Raw genomic sequence first — 20,115 nt, forward strand, 5'->3', positions numbered from 1 at the left:
CGGCCCCCGCCGCCCCCATCCAGGCCGGGAGCTGCCGCCGCCGCGCGCCCGCCGCCATCTCCCGCAAGGGAACACCGCGGGAGGGGCGGTGCTGGGGGGCAGCTTCCGCCCGTCGCTCCGACCCTGCTTCCTCGCTCCACCGGGAGCGCGGGGCACCGGGAAGGGCGGCTCTAAACCGCCGTACAACCCAAGTCACGACAGAGCCCCGTGCTTGGTCAGGCGGGGCGGGAGGCGACGCAGGCGGAGCAAGCCGGGCTGTGGGCCAGCTGCGGAGGAGCAAACAGCCTGTTTGGAACACTTGCCAGCCACCCGGTCCCCTCGCTCGCCGCTGCCGGGGCGCCCTCCGCAGGCTGTGGCGCGCAGTGCTGCCCCTGATCTTTAAGGTCCTTTCCAACCCAAACCATTCTATAATTCTGCAACTCTAAATTCTAAAACACCTGTGCAATGCAGTCAACCCTTGGGGCTTGGAATGCAGCCACAATCTTTCTTAGCCTTTTGAGAGGCCAACAAAGGCCAAGAAAGGATCCCACTTGAGAGCTCTCTAAACTCTCAGGTCCTCGGACCAACCATGGGAATTTCTGAAGCCAAAGTCAGCACTGGGGTTGAGGAGACATTACCTTGGACTGGCATGAAGAGAAGCTGCACCACGAGTATCACATCCCACTGAGGTAGAAACCCTGTGCTTAGATGTCAGTCTGCCTGGGGACTTGTGGGGGTTTTCAGATGAGACTGTAGTCAGCAAGAGCAAGTTCGTTTTCCAGTAGAGTGTGTATGCTCTGCCAAGGAACAACATTACCATAAACTCCCAATACAGGCCAAGGACATAAGCAGAAGAAAGTTCTGTGGCAATGTGTAAGCAGATGAAATGTATCTGCTTAGTCCACTCAAAGACTATGCAGTGCCTTAGCACAGCACTTTCCCTGATGTTGGAGGGTGCCAGAGAGCACTACACAGGGCCAGACTGGTTCTGGCTCTCCCTCCTCCTACCCACCATCAGGTAGCTGCTAAGCACTAGTTAGTTTCTCAGTTCCAAAACAAGCATTTCAAAGTCTGACTAAGGATCTTTGCTGTAGTTGGTAGATACCTATGACAAGGTAACACGATACATCCAAACAAACAAACGCAGTTATTTTTGTTCATGGATGTCTGGTTCCCCCCTGGTGTGCGGGTGTCAGTGCTGGAAGCACCTGGTGAAAAAGCACAAGGGCCTTTTCTCCGTGCAGGAGACTCTTGGACATCACTGTCCCAGCCACCCTCCATGTTTTGCAGCAACAGCTGAACAAAGTACAGATCTCAAGTGCAAGGGAATACTTTCTTTTTATGGAAAAAAAACCAAACAAAACCCAAACTAACAAAATCATAACAACAAATGTTATATAGAAAGAATATTCTGGTTTCGTGTCAGCCTTTCCAGTTTGAGTCATCTTATCATCATGCACTGTGCTGCCTCATGCTTGCCTCCTCCAGCCTCAGCTTCTTCTGCAGAACCCCTGACATGACTCCAACAGCCTTCCAGCCACGTGCTACTCAAGACTCCCTAACAGAAGGAAGCCCAGCTGCCATAATGGGTCAGTGGAGACTTATTTTTCAGTGCTGCCACTGATCCAGTCCCATACTGGCATTCTATTGCACAGTGGTTTGGCAAATGTATTTGTCGAGATGCAAAAGCTACAATGAGAAGAGGGACTTTGCTTTGCCTTCTCTCCCATGCACTTTGTTCCTGTACAGTTAACACTGTTTTTTTCAAGTCTGTAGTTCTTTCCCTTCAGTACTGTCCAGGTTAAGACTTTTGAGCCAGTAAAGTTGTTAATTTAATCTTCCCATCCATAGAGGCAGTGAGGCAGGTCCCACAGTCCATGGCTGTGCTCCAATCCACGGTGACAACAGGAGCTCGGTGTCCTCCCAGGGAAAGGCAGCTTTCCAGAACCTTTTCTTCACCATTTAACTAAAAGAAAGGAAACGTAAGATTTTAAAGAGGTAAGTTTCTGCAGTGGGGACAATGCATCCAACAAGAGAAGCCAAAGCCTGCTACAGACTCCATATCTGACAGTATGTGCAATTAAGCAGAAAACCAGAGAGCTACTGAGATGTGTGTAGCACACATGAGAAAGGAAGTTTCCAGTCTCCCAACAGAAGCACACGTTCTCAAGCAGCTCAGCTTCTGATGTCAGCTGACCTGCAGTAATTGAACAAGACAGGCTAACGGCACACACTGATGAGAAACACATAAGCCTAAGCTAAAGCTCATGTTAGTTCAGGTGCCGTGAGTGCCCCAGATGCAAAATAAAAATTCCATCTAATCTGCTTTGCGATGGCTTATACTCAAGAGAAGGCATGGGGCATGTGATCAGTAACCATTGTCACTGAGGCACAGAAATTTGTGTACTTGGAACCATTCAGCCTTACGCTTAATTTAATTTCAGTACAGAGTAAGGGGAGAATCAAGCTGGGTCTAACATAGCATCAACAAGCACACAAGGCAGATTAAAAATGAGCATCAGTCACAATCACACATTTTGCATTGAACTGGCATGCATCCATATATTAAAAAAATAATTAAAACTTTGTCCTAGGCACTTGGACACTAAGAAAAACTGCCACAGCTAAACTTTAAGAAGAAGGAGCACACATACTCCAGCTACATACAGAGGACCCAAACACTTGCTAAACACCACACACTTGCTAAAATGCACACAGTGTGAAACTGAGCAATAACTATCACAGAGCAAGGATGCGTAGGTTCTGCTTGAGAACTTACAGTGTCTGCTGTTGCACCCTTGTAAATAACAAAAGCTTGTAGGGATATGTAGAGTACTCCCCATCACTTCTCAGACTTACCTTAAAAATTACTCCCCCAGTAGAAGAACATGTCAACATATAATTGCCCTCAGAGTCGAAAGCAAAAAGTCGTCCTCGTGGGAACTGGACTTGCTTGTAACCACTGTACCCAGACAGAACAAACGGACCTGTAGCTTCACTGGGAAGGTCATACTCGGACACCTTCAAACCACTTTTGTGAATATTCCACTGAATAAACTAGAATGAGAAAAAGAGATGACAAAAGCCTATAGTGAAATTAACTAGAATCAAAGCAGAGTGGCCATTTGTTGTTTTTAAGCCAAGTGGCTATTCCTCACAAACAGAAGGTGGCATTTTGACATCTATATCTAAGTGGCTATATTAATAAAACAGAGGCAGCAAAAGCTGTAAGAGTCCGGGCAAACCTATGCCCTACCTTCCATGAGCACTGCTGCCTATGTGTCCTTCCACATTGCATGCAGTATCCTGGTGAGAATTCACTTTACTCTCCTCATCCAAGGCCACACACCTTCAGGCTGGTGGCTCCCTCCCTAAGCCACACCTCTACTGCTGAAGACTGCAGAATTGCAGAAATTGAAATGTTTATTATAAGCAATAGGGAGCTGCTGACAAGGAGATTTATGCAAAGTGGTCAAGGATCTGCTTTCCTATGAATCCCAGATCTCAAATGTGGTGATCTCAGGGGCACAGAAATGTCATCTTCGCATGGACTACTTAGGAAGGGGTTGTCACCAAGAGTAGGATTTGCACACAAGGTTCAAGACAGCTCCAGCTCCTAATATATACTTTGCAGCCCTCTCCCTGTAGAGACTGCATGGAGCAGGGTGCTACTGCAGATTGGGTGGTACCTAAGATTACAATTAGCAGCCCACAGATCTGAGGTTCTGAGCATATTTTTACTACTATCCCCACTATACGGAGAAGACTCCAGAAGCAATCTCACTGCCAGTAGAAGCTGACAAGTAGGTCACCCACAGCCTACCTTGCCATCCTCGCCTATGCTGTAGACTGTGTTCTCATCATAGCTGAACTCAACGGAGTAGACTTCCCCATCATGTGCCTTCCAGCTCATGGCGCACTCGTGCTGCTGCATATCTAAGGGGAGAACCAGTACTGAACACTTTTTGTACTCACACAGAGCTGAGGTGAAGAGAGAGAGGCCTTTTATGTTCCTAAGGTCTTTGTCCCAGCCCTCTAAACCAGCCTGGGGGAGCCCAATCCAATTCCAGCACCCTGTGCTTATACTCCAGCATATGGCTTCTACTTTGGCCACAAAAACTCAACTCTTCCTCCAGCTTTACAGGGCTGCTCACTGTCAACTGCAGGCATTTTGCATCTAAGCCCCATTGGCACCCCTCCTCCCCTTGTTATCCCATCCACCCTCACAGCTGCTGTGAGCTCTGTCCTCCCACAGACCTGGGGCTGCAGCCTCCAGCTAGCACCTCTGCCAGAAGCAGATTCCTCTTTCACAGATGAGACAGGCCCAAACTGCCTTTATTAAAAGGTCAGGCTGCAGAGGGCAAAGCCTGAGAAACAGAAATTGCTCAAAGAAGGAGGACTGATGCGAAGCCTGTGCCTTCAAATGGAAGGTCACACATTAGTTGCTTTCCTCAAGACTCAGCCTCTAACAGATGTACTGCTATCTGGTATGACCCAAGAACACATGGTTCAAGGGCAAGTTAACTCTCCTCAGCAGGAGAGAAACAACAAATCCAGCTGCACTACCAGGGTCTCCAGCCAATATCCTCCAGAAAAAGTTTGTTAATTCACTCTCGAGAGCTACTGTGGAGGGAGAGAAAATAGCTTCCACCCTGGTGTTCAGGCATTTCTCACAGCTGCCTCCGGGCCAACAGAAGGGTGCTAAGGGGAGCCAGCTGAGGACTAGGAGCCACCTCACTGCCCAGTGTCACAGAATCATAGAATCATTTAAATTAGAAAAGACCTCCAAGGTCATCCAGCCCAATCATAACCCTAACACTGCCAAGCCCACCACTAAGCCATGTCCCCAAGTGCCACATCTATACATCTTTTAAATACTTTCAGGGAGTGACTCCAGCACTTTCCTAGGCAGTCTGTTTCAGTGCTTGACAACCATTTTGATGACCTAAGTTTCCTAATATCCAATCTAAACTTCCTCTGATGCAGCTTGAAGCTGTTCCCTCTTGTCCTATACCTTGTTACTTGGGAGAAGAGACCAACCTCCATCTTTTCAGGTAATTGTAGAAAATGATAAGGTCTCCCCTGAGTCTCCATCTCTCCAGGCGAAACACCTCCAGCTTCTGCAGCTGCTTCTCATGAGACTTGTGCTCCAGACCTTCCACCAGCTTTGTTTTTGCTCTTTGGACATGCTCCAGCCCCACAATATCTTTCCTGTAGTGAGGCCCAAAACTGAACACACTGTTTGAGCTGCGGCCTCACCAGTGCCAAGTACAGGGGGACAATCACTTCCCTAGTCCTGCTGGCCACACTGTTTGTGATAAAAGCCAGGATGCAAGCCATGGCCACCTGGCCTCACAGCTGCTTATCAACCAACGCCCCCAGGTTCTTTTCCACCATACCAAAGAGACGAACAATCCCATCTGCAGCCCCAGTGACCAGCAGGTTGCCATTGTGGTTGAAGGCTGTGCAGTTAATAGCAATGGGCTCAGGCTCCAGGGAGAACTGCAGCTGGAAGGGAAAGTCTGCATTAATGCCAAGAAACAGAGCTGGGGGTGCTGAAGAGCTGATTTCCAGGGGAGGGAGAAAAGATGGTATTTAGTAGCAAGAACTCCTCCGGTTTGGAGCCCTACACCTCTAATGATTACAGACTTCAAGGTTGGCAGTGGCATTTTACTGTGACACTAAACCAGCAATTCACCTCAGCCAAACCACAGCTTTCTTGGCCACGGCCTCAAGATTGCAAAACCAGCTTCTGGCAGGCATTAGCTTGAGTATGTTGCTGTCTCCTACGTGTAAGAGACAGCTCTTCACTTAAAAACAGGGAGGGCAAGGGAAACAGCAGCAACAAAAACCCTTCAGTATAGCTCAACTAGGAAAAGCCTGAGCAAAGCATCATTCAATCCCCACTTGGGATATTTCCAGTCACAAACTGTGCAGGCAGGATAGAAACAAGGCTATGGACTATTCTGAAGAATCCCTTAAAAAATTCAGCACACCAATAAAACAAAAAAACTTCACTGAAGGCCAGCAGCTACTTACATTATTTATTTTTACCCTGAATGTGATTGAGGAGGAAGGAGGAAAAAGAAGGGTATTGAAAAGAAAGTCAGCATAATATAGAAAGAGGGCTCCTACGCATTGAAACAGAAGATACTCATTCTCAGCAAGCAGACTGAGAAAGAAAAGAAACCCAGCAAGTACCTGCTGCTTCATCGTCTTAGTGTCCCACAGTAACAGCTTCCCAGGAACTTGGTTCATGCTTTTGCCCCCAGAGCTGACTACTGAGAAGTCCATGTGGGAGACAAGGCTCTGGGCAGCCGCAGAACAAACAAAAGAGGCACCACTTGGGCTGCAGGCAAGCGAGAGGATCCTGAAACACAGGCACATAGTCTGAATTGCCTCTCTCCAGCAGCTGCCCCAAGCATAACACTCAAATGCAACCTCTCCCTTTAAGACCCCGCAAGACAGGGCGGTATTCATGTGCTTAGACAGATTTTGAGTGTCTCCCTTTTAACTGCGCAGTTTTACACTGCTCAGGGACGGACTGTCCTCTGGATGAAGGCAAGATAGTTCTGAAGCTGCAGAAAAGCAGCAGGAACATTGAGACGTTCACTGTCAAAAAAACCACCATTTATAATTGTATACAAAAATCAGTATTCCAAAGTTACCTGGGCATGTCTTCATCAATGCTGATTTCACAGAGATTCTTCTTTGCTTCTGTGTCATAAAGACGAACTGTCCCAACTCCACTGCCAAGCAATAGCTTGAAACCAGCAAGGAGTAGATGGAAAATGTGTGAGTGAGCAGTACAATGATGCTGTCCAACAACCACCAACACTTAATTTTTTTTCTATTTATGCATTCAGACTAAATTTCACTCCATTAGGGTACATGCTGTCTTCCTGTGCAATCATGCTGAGTAGGACTACCCCAGAGCCACAGATGTCAGAGTAAAAACCCTGCCTTCCCATGAGAAAAAGATCTATTAGGGACCAAGGTGACATAAACACCACTTTCTAGATCATGGCTCAACACTATAGGATGCAAAACATCTATGGAATCTCAATATCTAGAGGAACAAGGAAAGAGAAATTAAGGAGTGTTAATTCTGTGCTAAAGAGAAAATCAAGCAGAGGCCATCTCCTTTCATCCACGGGAGAACGAAATCATCCAGAAGGGCTCACACATGCTTTATCAGTGGTGTTACAATTTAAACTAAAATTTAAATCATGGTGGGATGCATTATAAAAGAAAACTAAGCAAGCCAGATCCTTGTCACTTAAGTGCCTAATTTGCTGGTGAATCCCACATGTATTTCTGAAAGAAGAATCTTTCTATTAGCAAGCACGAAATAAATTCCACAAAGCAGAAGAAACATCAACACAACACAACAAGCAAAGTGCAAAAACTGCATGGACAACTTGCTTTCTAAAAGCAAAAAAAAAGAAAGACAAGCTGTAGCACCAGCTCTTCACAGGTAGCATTTTGGGGTTAGCAAGCAACAGATAGTCCGTGCCAGATTGTAAACAATATTGCCTTCTCACACAGCCCTGTCTCTTTACCAAGGGAGGGCAAGAAACACTAGCAACAGTTCTAGGACTCAGAAGAATGCACATAATTTACGGCTCCTCTCTAGTAACAGAACTAGAGAAAAAGGGCTACAGGAAACATTTAAACTGCCATGTTATTTAAACAAGCTCCAAGCTCCTTATGTACACACAGACCCTCAACTCTTAAGACACCAGTATAAAACTGGCCACGGAGCCCCTTCCATACCTGCAAAAGTAAAATGTCTCTCACCATAACCCTGTTTCCCCTTCTCTGCTGCTGGCTCAGGGTATGAGTAAATCTCCACAGCTCTCTGCTGCAGGGTTACTACAGAATGTTGTAACAGGTTGCCTCTGCCTGTCTTTACAAGTGGCTGTGTGCTCTGTCTGAAGACAAGCACTTCTGTCCTGCAGCTTTACCCACAGTGCAGCTTGGGAACTTCTGTTTCAGGGCCACCTGAAGTGGTGGTGAATTCCTTGCTCAAAACACAGAGTACGCTCCTCACTCTAGCTTTTCTTAAACCATAGAGCCTTTGGTTCCCCATGTCCCACTGAAAGTGGAAACTAACCGTTGCCCTGATCTTATCCACAATGCTGCTTTCTAGAAACTAACATGCAACACAGCCCCAAACCATCTGCTGCACCTCTCGAGCCTCCACACGCAGACTACTCACCAGCCGATCACGCTTAGTCGCCCATTCCAGAGAGAGCAATGGAGATTTGGAAATGGATGAAGCTTTAGTTTGCATTATGGGGTTAAAAGACCAGACTTTGATGACCCCATCCACATCCAAGCTGGCCACCCTCCGTCCAGAACAATCTACCCTGTGTGCAGAACAAAACCGATGGGGTATTTTTCTCCCTCCAATTCTTAGACACAATTAGATATCCCATTAAGCCATCCTTCCCTGGCCATGCACCAGTTCCTTCTGCAGGAATCAGAACCTCCTTGCACCACCTCCCACTCAGTTCACAGTAACTGGCACAATGAGGCACATTAAGCTCCAGATGTAAACTAAAATGCCCTTATGCAATACCATCTGCTTTCCAAGGGAGTTTCTTCCTGGCTAGCATCTCCCAGCCACAAAAATCTCTGTCCATTCTCACTGCACAAGCTACAGGCTATTTTCAGTCACAGGAACTTGACTGCCCTACAACTGAGAGTACATGCACAATGTGCTGGACAGAAGAGAGGCTGGGAGAAAGAGGCCAACAAAGCTGGTCCTTCTGCAGAGGCTTGTACAAGGCAGCCCTCTTCTGACAGTCCATTACCTGCAGTACATGATGGATGAATGGTGCTCCCCATACTCCTCCTGGCTCAGGACGATGAAAGGCTGTTCCTGCCGAACTCCCACAGCCTCTGCACTGCTGGTAGGCATTTTGGCTGAAGTCTCTGTTTGCTCAACATGCAGCTCTGAGCATGGTTCTGCCTCAGCTATGCCAGTATCTGTTTTCTTCTCAGCACTTTGGCCCTAAAGGAAGAAATCCTGTGTGAAATACAAGGAAGCAGCAGCTCCATATCAAGCTCCTCAGCCACCCCAGCCCGCTGGGATTAAAAAAAAAGAAGCTGCAACGCAACAGAAGAATTCTCAGCCCAACACTCCTTCTTCCAGGGACCTTTCTGAGCACAAGGATAGTGTGTTGCAGAATTGCACCATGGCCTACTTAGTTGTAGAGTCCCTTATATGCCCCTCCATGTGCCCAGCCATACACTTTCCTGTAAGAATTAAAGGAAACCTCATACCTCAGCCAATATCAGAGGCCCATGTAGATGCCATTAGAGCACAAATTCACAAGTAAATCAACATATTTCAAGAAATTCTTGCATTCAGCAATATAAGTTAAGTCCGTATAATATGCAATTAAGCAAACCTACACAAAATCTCTTGTTGGATATTAAGCAACAGTGGATGGATTTTCCTCATCTGTCAGAGATTTAGACTGTGTGCACTGGAGCCACCACTGCAGCCAACTGACTGATGACAACAGTAGAGTTGGCACATGAGTCCAAAAGCTTAAAACCCAATTTGACAGGGAAGACAGAACAAACGGAGTTTTAGAAGGTGAAGGCATTTGGATGAGACAAGATCTGCACTGCAGCACATAGAAACGTTAGGAAGCAGCTTAGTCCTCCCTTGCTACCAGAAGGTGAACAAGAAGCAGATATAGCACATAAGCCAGTAAAACATCTGCAAGTATTCTTTTCTTAAACTGTTCTCTGAAAATTAATTGTCCCAAAATGGTATGGATGGTTTTGAATCCATGTTCCGTAACAAATGCTTGCCTCATTTGCAGTAGCTTCACATTAGGACCAATGGATCAAACACTGCATAATCAAATAATGTGAAATCACAGAGCTGGAAAAGGTTGGGAAACAAATCCAAGAATGATCTCTCAATTAATGTGGGGAGGTAACAACCAATGAATGACACTCATGAAAGAGGAAGAAACAGCACCACCTTTCATTTTCCTTTTTGCTCACATGCTTTGAGAACAAGAGAAAGCTGAAGAGTATCAAGCTTGCCCAAAAGCACTAGAACCAATTTTTACATAGCCCAAAAAACACTATCCTAACCTGGAACATCACAGAAAAAGGAAAGTCAAAGACAACTTATTGGGAAATTGAGCTTTGCAATTTTCCAACCAATGTTTAGAGCGTTTTGGATGAACCACGAAGAAAAAAAAGTTCTCTCAAGGCCTTGAACGCTGAGTGATGGAGTAACTTAAAGCAGTGCTCCCACACACAGAACAGCCACACATACTGGCCAACAGGACACAGTCCCTAAGCACTGTCTCTCCCCCAAGGCAGTGTCTCATATAGCCAAAATAAACATGGCTGAGATGTTGCCATCATTCCTCCTGTGCTCTGTATTCTTTAACAATGTGGCTGCTGAAAGCCGTACAACACACAGGTGAACAGAAGGGGTCTGCTGACCTTCAGCAGTTAAATTCCAGGACACAGTTTTATTATTTCATTAGATCTGAAAGCAGGGCACACTCCCAGGCAAAACTGCAACATGAAATGCAATAAACTGCAAAAAGAAAACACTGCTAGGAAAGATATTTCCACTCCTGTCCAGGAAAACTTTCTATCAGCTTTCATCTATCCCACACAGAGCCTGCACAAATCTGCATAAGAACGCACAGAAAGAGAACTCACTTGGGCAGGATGGGTGCTCCAAGTCCATTGCTACTGAGGAATGAGGATTTTAGCAAGGAATTTGAACACAGCCATTAAGGTGAATGAAACATACTGCCCTCAGGATCAAGCTGTTGAAAAAGATCATGACAAAAGACAACTCTTCTTCCATTTGAAATGCGACTTGATTAACTACAGATATTAACCTTTGATACAGTTAGTTCCAAGGACCAATTCAGAAGCTTAAGGGAAACACTTGTACTTGCTTTACCACTTAGTTTTACAGAAATACCAGCCTTCTGCTTCCCAGCCTTGCAGTGTTGACCAGTACCTGGAAAGTTCCTTTCGACAGTAGCTCCTTCCTTTCCTTCCCATGCTCTTGCAAGCGCTTCTGCCGCTGCTGCAGGGAACTTGACTCGCCTGAGACTAAACCACTGAAGTGACTCTTCCCATCCTTAGAGCTCACTGTTCCTTCTTTTCCTTTGGCACTCTGGAAGGCAGAGAAACAACTAAGCAAAGTTATGCTTGTGCTATGCTGCAGAACAAAGAGCAAAAGAGGCAGCAAAGAAATCAAGCACTTGCAAAGGCTCCACAAGCCCACAGAAAACAGTAGCTGTTCTTGTGCTGCATTCAGGCCCAGCATATATTGCAAGGCAGGAAAGGACATTTCATTTTTCAGGTGGAAGCAAAAGCTTGGAGCAGTGCCATGTAGCAAGTTAACTCCTTGGATACTGAGCAACTTTCAGTGAACACAGCTGATAATTACCTGGTGATTTGTTGGTTCTTTCTTCCCTAGCAGCATACTGCCAGTCTGTGTTGGAGAAGCCCCACTTGGATGGGCTGGTCTGGAAGGCCCCTTTTTACTTTGGGAGAGAAAAGTAGACAAAAAGCCTCCCCGGGACTGAAGAGAATGTGCTGTACTCCTCTGATTGCAGGTCATATCACTAATGAAAAAGAAAAAAAAAAACCAAATAGAATATGAAAGTGTAGCCAGGCAACCTGATCAAAGACCACCCAGCAAGTGAAGCTGTTTGAACCACTTGAAGACAGATGTTCATTTCAAAGCTAGAGGACCACTGTGCATTAAAAAACTGTTTGAAAACATCCTGTTAGTACCTGGAGCAGATCATTATAATTCCTGTAACCAAAAGCTTACTTCTTAGAGATGCCACTGAGATAGTGGGATCAACTGTTGCTGAATCCCCAGTAGAGCCACCTAAAACTCCATCCACACCATCCGGTTAGTTTAGAAATACCCTAAGGGAAAGGCAGGGGAATCCAGATTTCTGAAGAACCTGTTCAGCTGGGATTCCCAATTCAATGTTTCTACTTTGAGAAACGTTCAGTATCCAGTGTTTCACTAAACACCCTTAGACAGGTGTTCAGCAAGTGGTGTTCAACAATTTTACAGCAGGTCCTCAACATCTCAATATCTGGACCCAAAGCAAGCAAGAGAGTTTGTAATCATTTCTATAATTACAAACATCTCCCTTCTCAGCCCACAATGCCAAGAGCAGCAGCTGCTTCCAGACCATAACTATCTGATCTCACTCTGCTACAGCTTCCTCTGAGAGCAGTGTGGCAGTGGCAGCAAGGGGAAGGGGAATACAATAATCTTCACTGTGTCTATCCACTCTTCAAGAAAGGAACTGTTCTGCCAAAAGCTGGGCTTTGGGTTGAGCAGAGACATGAAAATAAGCAACCAGAACTGGCCCCCAGACTAAGAAACAAGCTGCACGCACAAGAAATACTGCTTCTTAGGCAAGTTTTTCTAATACAAATGAACAAAAATTAATATGGGAATAAATAATCCCATCCCTCACGTCACACTCCCCCACATGCACAAGATAGCATTGGGGCTTTCCACACAGTTAAAAAAACATATCACAAACTAAACTCTGTAGCCCGTCCTGTGCAAGGAGTGCAAAGCAATTATTTAGATAGTTCAATAGACACTTAAGTCTATTTAATCAGATTGCTTTTAGACTAAAACACTTTGTGTGTGGTATCTGCTACAACTTCTATTTGTCACTGTCAACAGGATAATTTGATCAATCCTCTTCCCGTCTGAATACAAGTGAAAGAAGCACATGAGAAAGTCAAAGCCTCAGTGTTATTAATAACCTGTAGCTGAGCTACATATTCTTTCAGATCCTTTTAAAGCAAGAAAAAAAACCCTCAGTAACACGGTGAATCCAAACGCACAGATTTACCTTGCCTGACAATATACTGCAGGAAAAACAGAGTTTAAATGAAAACTAAACAAGGTGTATCATTGTATATGTTGCCTAGTTTCCACAGATATGTATACAACAGATGCAGCCACAGAACACACTTTTAACTGCAGCAAGTTTGTGGGGAATTCTGCACATAACTGAGCCTCACAGAACAAAAACTCCTTCTCCCTTGACTTCGCAAAAGCAAGAAAACATCTCTCTGTAACAAGAATCCCTACAAAACAACACAGAGCACTCACCTATGGCATTGCAGACACTAAAGTAAATTGGAATCAAGAGACAATCCACTTCATTTGAGCAATACTGCAAGGTACTGCACTGCTACCATTGCCCTGGCTGCCCAGAACACCTTACTGCAATGCTGAGAGCAGAATCACTTCCATGTGTGCTTGGGCTCTCACTGGTTTGCAAGAACCTCCCAAATGATGGGAGAGATGTCCATCATGATTTCCCCCATTAAATCCACTTAGGTTACCAGATTTTCTGCCTTGATGTATTTCTGCCTTGATTCCCAGGGCAGGGAACAAGGAAATGACCCTCCAGGATCCTCCCTGACATAACAAAGGCAGCAGAGCCTGTCCCCAGCTCCTCCCCTGTAGGCACTCACAGCTCAGAGTCTCCCAGTCGATCCATGTTGGCCACATAAGCAGGCAGCTTGTGGTGCACAACTGCTTGTTCCATTTCCAGTTCTTCTTTCTTCATGCGGGAGGATTCAGCCTGCAGAGCAAACAGCTAGAACAAGAGAGAAGAGCCAAGTAAACAGAAGGTCACTGAGATTCACCTTCTTCCTACTCACTGAGGTTGTTTACTCCTTTTATTTCAACAGCCTTGGAAGGGTGGGGAAGGAAGAAAATTGCTCTGACCGGCTGAGCACTACATTAGTCTGAGTAGTCAGAACAATCAGTACTTTACACATGTGAAACCAGAGCCTACTTAAAACCCTTCACTCCTCTCCCTGGGCTGTTGCTCTGGGAACATTAATGATGCTGGGAAACGAAGAGCCAGGCAGGGCAGACCTGACCAGTCACTCTCCATGCAGGCAGTTTAAGGCCAGGGCAATGCATGTGACAGGCAGTAATGATGTACGGGCACGGAGCCTAGAAGGTAATCTTCGTCCCACACCAAGGGTTTGGAGAACTGGTGAACTGGCAGGGCTCACCGAGGTCAACACCACCAGGTCACCCTGAAATCCAGCTCCATATCCTGTGCATCTCCTTCTCAAGCATGACAGTGAAATTTATCTCCATGTTATGGAGAAAGAAACATTTTTGGGTTTCCCCTTTAGCAGAGAGGAACCTCAGGATGCAGCTTTCTGGGACAGACATGGTTAATGCCTGTGACTCATTCACATGAAGAGTTCCTCAGGCTTTTGTGTTTCTGTACATTTGTTTTTCAGATATAATTCTTCTTTTTCCTTTTATCATAGTATTTAAGGAACAAAACTACAACAAGAAAAATGAGCTTGTTATTCATGTATTTGCATTGTTTCAACAGTGTATAACAGAATTTAAACCTGCCTTCCGTAGGTAGTTGCTTCCTTTTCTGACCTGAGCAGTTCTCCAAAAGGGAAAGCCTTGTTTTAACTCTTCCTATTTGTCAGAAAACCCCTATCCAGACTATCAACATGCCAAACACAAATCATAGCTTTAATTTCACTAAGAATATAGAATACAAAATTGGAGGAAATAGAAGAGCTGTTTCAAAACGTACCTTATGCTGCCATCCCTATTCACTGAGCATCTTTGCAGAACCCTTCCATCTGACTGATCCACTAACTCTGTACAGTACACAGTGACAAACCTCGTTTTTCTTTCACAAAAAAAAGCCTCCTTTTTGAAATCAATTATTCTATTTTACTTCAACATTTTTAGGACAGTGTCGAACAGCTACTAAAACAGCTGAAACAGGAAGCACAACATACAACAGTGTTTTGTAACATGGGAGGTAAAGCACAAAACTTACTTTACTCAAGTATTCATACAGAAAGAGCTTTAACTTTGGTATGTTTGAGGAAGTGAAATTGAAGTTCTGCTTACATGAATAAGGCTTCCTACTTGTATGTGATCATCCACATGTGATCTGTAGTTTTAGAAAGTTCTTAAACTGCAGATTTCATGAATCTCTCTAATAGGAAGTTATACTGGGAAATGGCTGGCCCATGTTACATATTCTTACACCCTCTCTTCTAAGCATCTGCTGATACTGCCAAAAATAAGACATGGGGATGAGCAACATTTTCTCTGAACTGATTGACGCTTCTCATGGTTTCCTGTAAGGTCTAGAGTTGGGAAACAGACATTCACAACATTTCCATTAGTTGATCTAAATTGCTTTAAGTGTACATCAAATATGGTGAAGTGGCCATTTTAGAATTAACAGTTTCTGTCTCTTTGCCAGAATTTACTGCCCATTTCTATTGCTTCTATTGCTCTATCAGCTAAAATCTGGAAGTGACTAAATACTATTCACAAGTTTCCATGTAAAATCAGTGATATACCCCTTCCAACACATTCTATAGTTCTACAATATGCACCTTTAACCTGCCACTAGTTTCACATTGTCTTGACTTTGCAGCACAGCAGAAAAGGAGTTAGAATAGTATCCAGCCACCTATCAGACAGCACAGGGATGGGGACTGTCACGTCCACCAGAGACAGGAATACCCTAAACAGACAATTCACAGTATGATCACAACCCTAAGTTTGCTGGAGACAATTGAAACATAAATCAAAATATAACAAAGGATTTAACAATGTGCCTTAGAATAACTGCACTGAACTGAACAGTTAGTATGTCCTCGAATGGGTGGAGCCAATTTTACAAAGCTCACAGCATCACACAGTCAGCAGCTAAAGAGTGACCTCAGTTCTGACCTTATGCCGCAACGATTCATTTTCTTCTTGTACGAGACTGCTCCTGAGACATTCAGCTTCAAAGTTCAGTATGACTGGAACTGGTAAGGAATGTTAAAGAAAATCAAGGCACAAACTTGCAAGCACCTGGTTTAATTCTAAAAGCCAGCACTCCGTACCAGCCATTTGCCTGTAAAAACAAAGCCGCCCAGTCCATACAACTAGCAATGAGTATGCGCACGACCAGAAGATTAGCAACAGCTTAGTTACCGAGTCAACTTTGTACTTTGCTGTTGCACAAACTATTTCACATGGACTTTGTAAGGATTTTTAGATTATTCCTTTTTACAGTCAGAGCTGGAAGACAAGACAGGTTATGTTACTGCTTTACTGTACACTGAAGAAACAGTTCATGATGAGCTGTATTCCAGCCGCAGTGTAAGCCTGCCCATCAGCAAACACATAAGGCCAGAACTCTGTAGCGTGAGGCAAAAACTTCTGCCAACAATTAACTGTCCTGTTGTAGTGAGCTGTCACTAGACAATGTTGTGAACATAATGTATCCAGAGAAGAGTCTAACAGAAGATGCCAGAATAGTTATGGACTATGACCCACAGGTGCATGCCTGTTTTGTACTATGTCAAGCAAAGAGTAAAAGCATTTCAGAACAAGGTGTGCACAAGATTTCTAGTCACTAGGACGGCTGCATAAGCAACAATCACAGTTGTTTGTGCCCAGGGAATGTAACATATCATCAGATAATTGAGCAATAACTATTCCAACATCCTCTGGTAAACACCAGCTTCCTATTAAGTCTTGGCTCTGTTTTAAACAATCACCTGAAAGCAGCAGGTTCTGTAATACTACATTCTCGGCATCACTGTTAACAGTGTAACACCATGGCAAGGGAGATTTAACTATTAGTTGCAAAAAAGGATATGCATGCACTGAAATAAGACACTCAGGAAGTTGTGCAGAGACACGATAAATGTATCTGCCCACTGGCGGGAGAAATAGGTAGCGAAGGTGGGGTTGGAGTCTGGGGCAGGGAGGAAGGGCAGGACAAACCAATCCTTCCACTCCACCTGGTTCTGGAGCTCAGATGCCTGCTTGAGGAAAAACTCCTGCGCCTTGTCATTGCGGCCGTTCTGAAACACAGCAAGAAGAAAAGGGCTCATACTTCTATTAATGCTGTCAGATTAGGTCTAGGAATACTTGCTCTCTGTTGTGTTCTGTTATGAACACAATAACAACTACTTTCACCACCTGACACAGCAAGTGGCTAGAGTTAAGAGATTCATAAGGGAACAAAAGAATCTCAAATACGCTAGGAGAAGCTCACAAATACACTTAATCCAACCTTCCTTCTAGTCACCACAATCTTGTTTAAAGGCTGAGACAAATCAAACTAAACACGCTGATCTCCAGTTAAATCACTGCAGATCGTGCACTGACAGAAGACACGAGCGCTCATACACAGGACCAAAGAATACATCAAATTACTCAAGCCTACAGCAGATGTAACCTGAAAAGGTTTCCGTCTGATACATTATTCAGACAGGGCTGTCACACCTCAGGGTAAGCACACGGCAAAATAAAATAAGAAAAAATGCACTTCTGGAAACGTGCATTAGATTTTGATTCCTCCACCAACACCAATCATCAAGATTTTCAGTCAGGGACTGGAATCAAGGAGGAAGAATCAAGGGGAAAATATATTCCATTGACTTTCCCAGGGCTTCAGTAAAATAATCTCTGTTCCGTTTTAAGCTCATTATTTTCTGTTCTATTGAAAGCAAGCAAAAAGATATTAATTTTCTCTCCCACATTTCCTTGTACCTTGTGATCTCTGCCAGTATCCAAGTTATCAACAGAGGCTAAGCAGGACTGAGCTAGCATCCTTCTGAGGGGAACTTGCCTTCACGTCAGACTGTGAACATCTTGCTCTCAGCTAACCGTGTTTCCCCCTCGCCCGAGTTTCCCTGTCCTTCACACAAGCTTGTCATGTGAGTCTGCATCAACCTCGTTACTACACTACCGATCACAACACATGAATTGCTTGCTCCTTACCCACCAGGCCTGTCAGAGGCTCACAAGAGCAGTTTATTCTCTGGTTTCAGAGACCAGGATCTTGATAAAAGAGAAGCCTAAAGATCAAACACTACCTGAATAGCATGCACAAGGTAGTATCGGAATAAGCTGGTTTTGAGCTTGTTCACCGTTGGCCGGTACACGTCTTCCAAACGGCTGAAAAGGCGTCGGTCCAGATAACTCCAGTAATCCCGCAGGGCAGCCAGATCATAGCTCTGAACAAACTGCTGCAGCTGGTCCACTATCTTATCCACCTACAGAGGGCAAAACGGGGAAGACTGAAGTCATGTGAGGGCTCTTGCGGCACAAGAGACTTTCTGTAATTCAGTGCTGAGAAGCTTTAACCGCGTAAATGGTAAAATCCAACACTTATGCATTAGCCATTTTCCTAATCTTGGAAACACTCTGCATTTTGTATTAGCATTCTTCCACTCTGCAGCACTTTTCAAATAAAAGAAAAAGAAACATGATAGAACACAGACAAACAGATTTTCACAGAAATATCACATTTTGTTAAGCCCAGTTGAGAGGGTTCTTTGCAAGTAAGCAAAACTTTCCACTGCTTTGAAAAGTCACTTGATAATGAAAAAGTAATAATATGATCAAATGTTGAAAACTCAAGTGCAGTATACGAAAAAAATAGCATTATTTTTAGACTAAAAGGAAAAACACCCCTACATTTAGCCAATGGAAAGAGGAAGTCAGTTCTGTTGTATTGCAATCTTTGAAGTACCTTTATCTTTAATAATTTCATCTACTAACAAGGTAGGTGTAAAGTTTTGCAACAGGATTTTCTTATTGTGATGTCCTTCTGAAAATAATTTCTGCAATATAAATAAGGAAGAATGGTGGTGTGGGAATAGATTTTTTGTTCAGTGACTTCTGATGGCCAAGAGAGGCAACAGGAAAAAAAAACCAACCCTGTAACCTGTATAAAATTAAACTGAATTTGTTTAATATGTGGTTTGCTCTCCCCTCATCAGTTAAGGTTTTAGGACGTCATTCAGCTTCTATCTCTGCGGCTTCCTACAGATAAATGGGACTGAAGTTTGTGACCCCAGCAGTTCCTTCTTGGACAATAATTCCATTTAAGTCAACTGTCTGACAATCTCTAAACATTAGCAAAGTGCTAGTGTTTTAAAGATAAAAGCAAGATGCTTTATGAATAATAAAAGTAGTGGCTGGATTGGTGGTTAAAGAAAAATCTGACTGTTCAAAGCACTACATTCAGTGCTCAGAACTGCCGTTACACGAACATGCAGCTCGCATAATAGACTGAAAATGTATTTTTGACACTGGCAAATTCTGTGCCAGCTTCCACACGTTTGTCTAGGTAGCTGGTGCTTGAGACCCACAAACTAAGAAGCAGAGCTGTAAAGCCGCTGGACAAGAATCTCATGACCAAGAAAAGATCCAGGCAAAGAGATGTCTTCCTGCCGCTGCCCTCGCGGTACGCGGGTCTCCTCCGTTCCTCTCGACTCGAAGTCGAAAATCCCCCGGTGGGTTACAGGTCTGACAGACGGCAGTTCTGGGCGGGCCAGCCTGACCACCGGCGGGGGCGGCTGGCCGGGAACTGTGCTCCGTGGCTGGGAAGCCAGACGAAGGGATGAAAGCCACTGTCCTGCGCTAACGCCGCTCCGGAGACACGCAGGAGGGGAGCCTTCCCCCTGCTGAAGTGCCCCGCCGCTCCCCAGTGCGCACACAGGCGGCGGCCGGGCGGCTCCGAGGAGCGGGGGTCCCTCTGCGCGGCCGGCCCGGCCCCCCCACCCAGCCCAGTCCAGCCCGGCGGGGCGGGGCCGGCCGCTCTGGCGGGAGGCGCGGGGGCTCCGAGGGCCGCCCCGCCGCCGTCAGGCCCGCTGCCCTCGCCCAGCCCCGGGGACCGCGGAGGGGCGCCCGCGGCCTGCCCGGGGGCCGCGTCCTCCCCGGGGGCACCCGCGCCCAGCGCCCCGCCGGGAACGGGGGCCGCCGCTCACCCGGAAGCCCTTCTCCCGATCCGCCTTGATCTCGGCGTCCAGCTGCTTCAGGGTGGCGGTAAAGCCGCGGAAGAGCAGATAGTCCCGCACCAGCTCGTCCGTGCGCTCCGCCGCCGCCGCCATAGGGACCCCGCGGCGCCGCCGGCACCGCCGGCTCCGCCCGTGGGCGGGCGGGGCGGGGCGGGGCGGGCAGGGCCCGTCCCTGCGCGGGGAGGACTACAGCTCCCAGCATGCCTTGCCCGCCCTCCTTTTCCCGCCTGTTCCCTGCCCCTCTTCCCTCCCCGCCGGGGCTCAGAG

At 45.7% G+C, this 20,115-nt stretch overlaps 1 protein-coding gene across 1 annotated transcript; it reads right to left on the reverse strand.

Moving 5' to 3' along the window:
- Positions 1–1,293: 1,293 nt before the first annotated feature.
- On the reverse strand, positions 1,294–19,991 carry WDR91 (WD repeat domain 91). The gene is made up of 15 exons (XM_027660480.1): positions 19,819–19,991; positions 17,920–18,099; positions 16,695–16,902; positions 15,776–15,858; positions 13,510–13,634; positions 11,432–11,609; positions 10,997–11,155; positions 8,799–8,998; positions 8,201–8,351; positions 6,648–6,742; positions 6,181–6,349; positions 5,379–5,487; positions 3,803–3,915; positions 2,839–3,036; positions 1,294–1,945 (listed from the first exon to the last, which is right to left on the reverse strand). Exons 1-15 carry the CDS (start codon positions 19,939–19,941, stop codon positions 1,781–1,783), a joined length of 2,256 nt encoding a protein of 751 aa, XP_027516281.1. The 5' UTR covers positions 19,942–19,991; the 3' UTR covers positions 1,294–1,780.
- Positions 19,992–20,115: the final 124 nt, after the last annotated feature.

The sequence above is a fragment of the Corapipo altera genome, unplaced genomic scaffold, assembly GCF_003945725.1.
Source record: "Corapipo altera isolate COAL_440 unplaced genomic scaffold, ASM394572v1 1, whole genome shotgun sequence".
In the NCBI taxonomy this organism is placed as follows: Eukaryota; Metazoa; Chordata; class Aves; order Passeriformes; family Pipridae; genus Corapipo; species Corapipo altera.

Coding starts and splice junctions, on each gene's coding strand:
- WDR91 (XM_027660480.1), bottom strand. CDS start 19,941: ATGGCGGCGGCGGCGGAGCGCACGGACGAGCTGGTGCGGGACTATCTG. Junction 5,488..6,180: donor CTAAGACGATGAAGCAGCAG/GTACTTGCTGGG, acceptor TTTCCCTTCCAG/CTGCAGTTCTCCCTGGAGCC. Junction 3,916..5,378: donor TGGGATTGTTCGTCTCTTTG/GTATGGTGGAAA, acceptor TTCTCCCCTTAG/ATATGCAGCAGCACGAGTGC.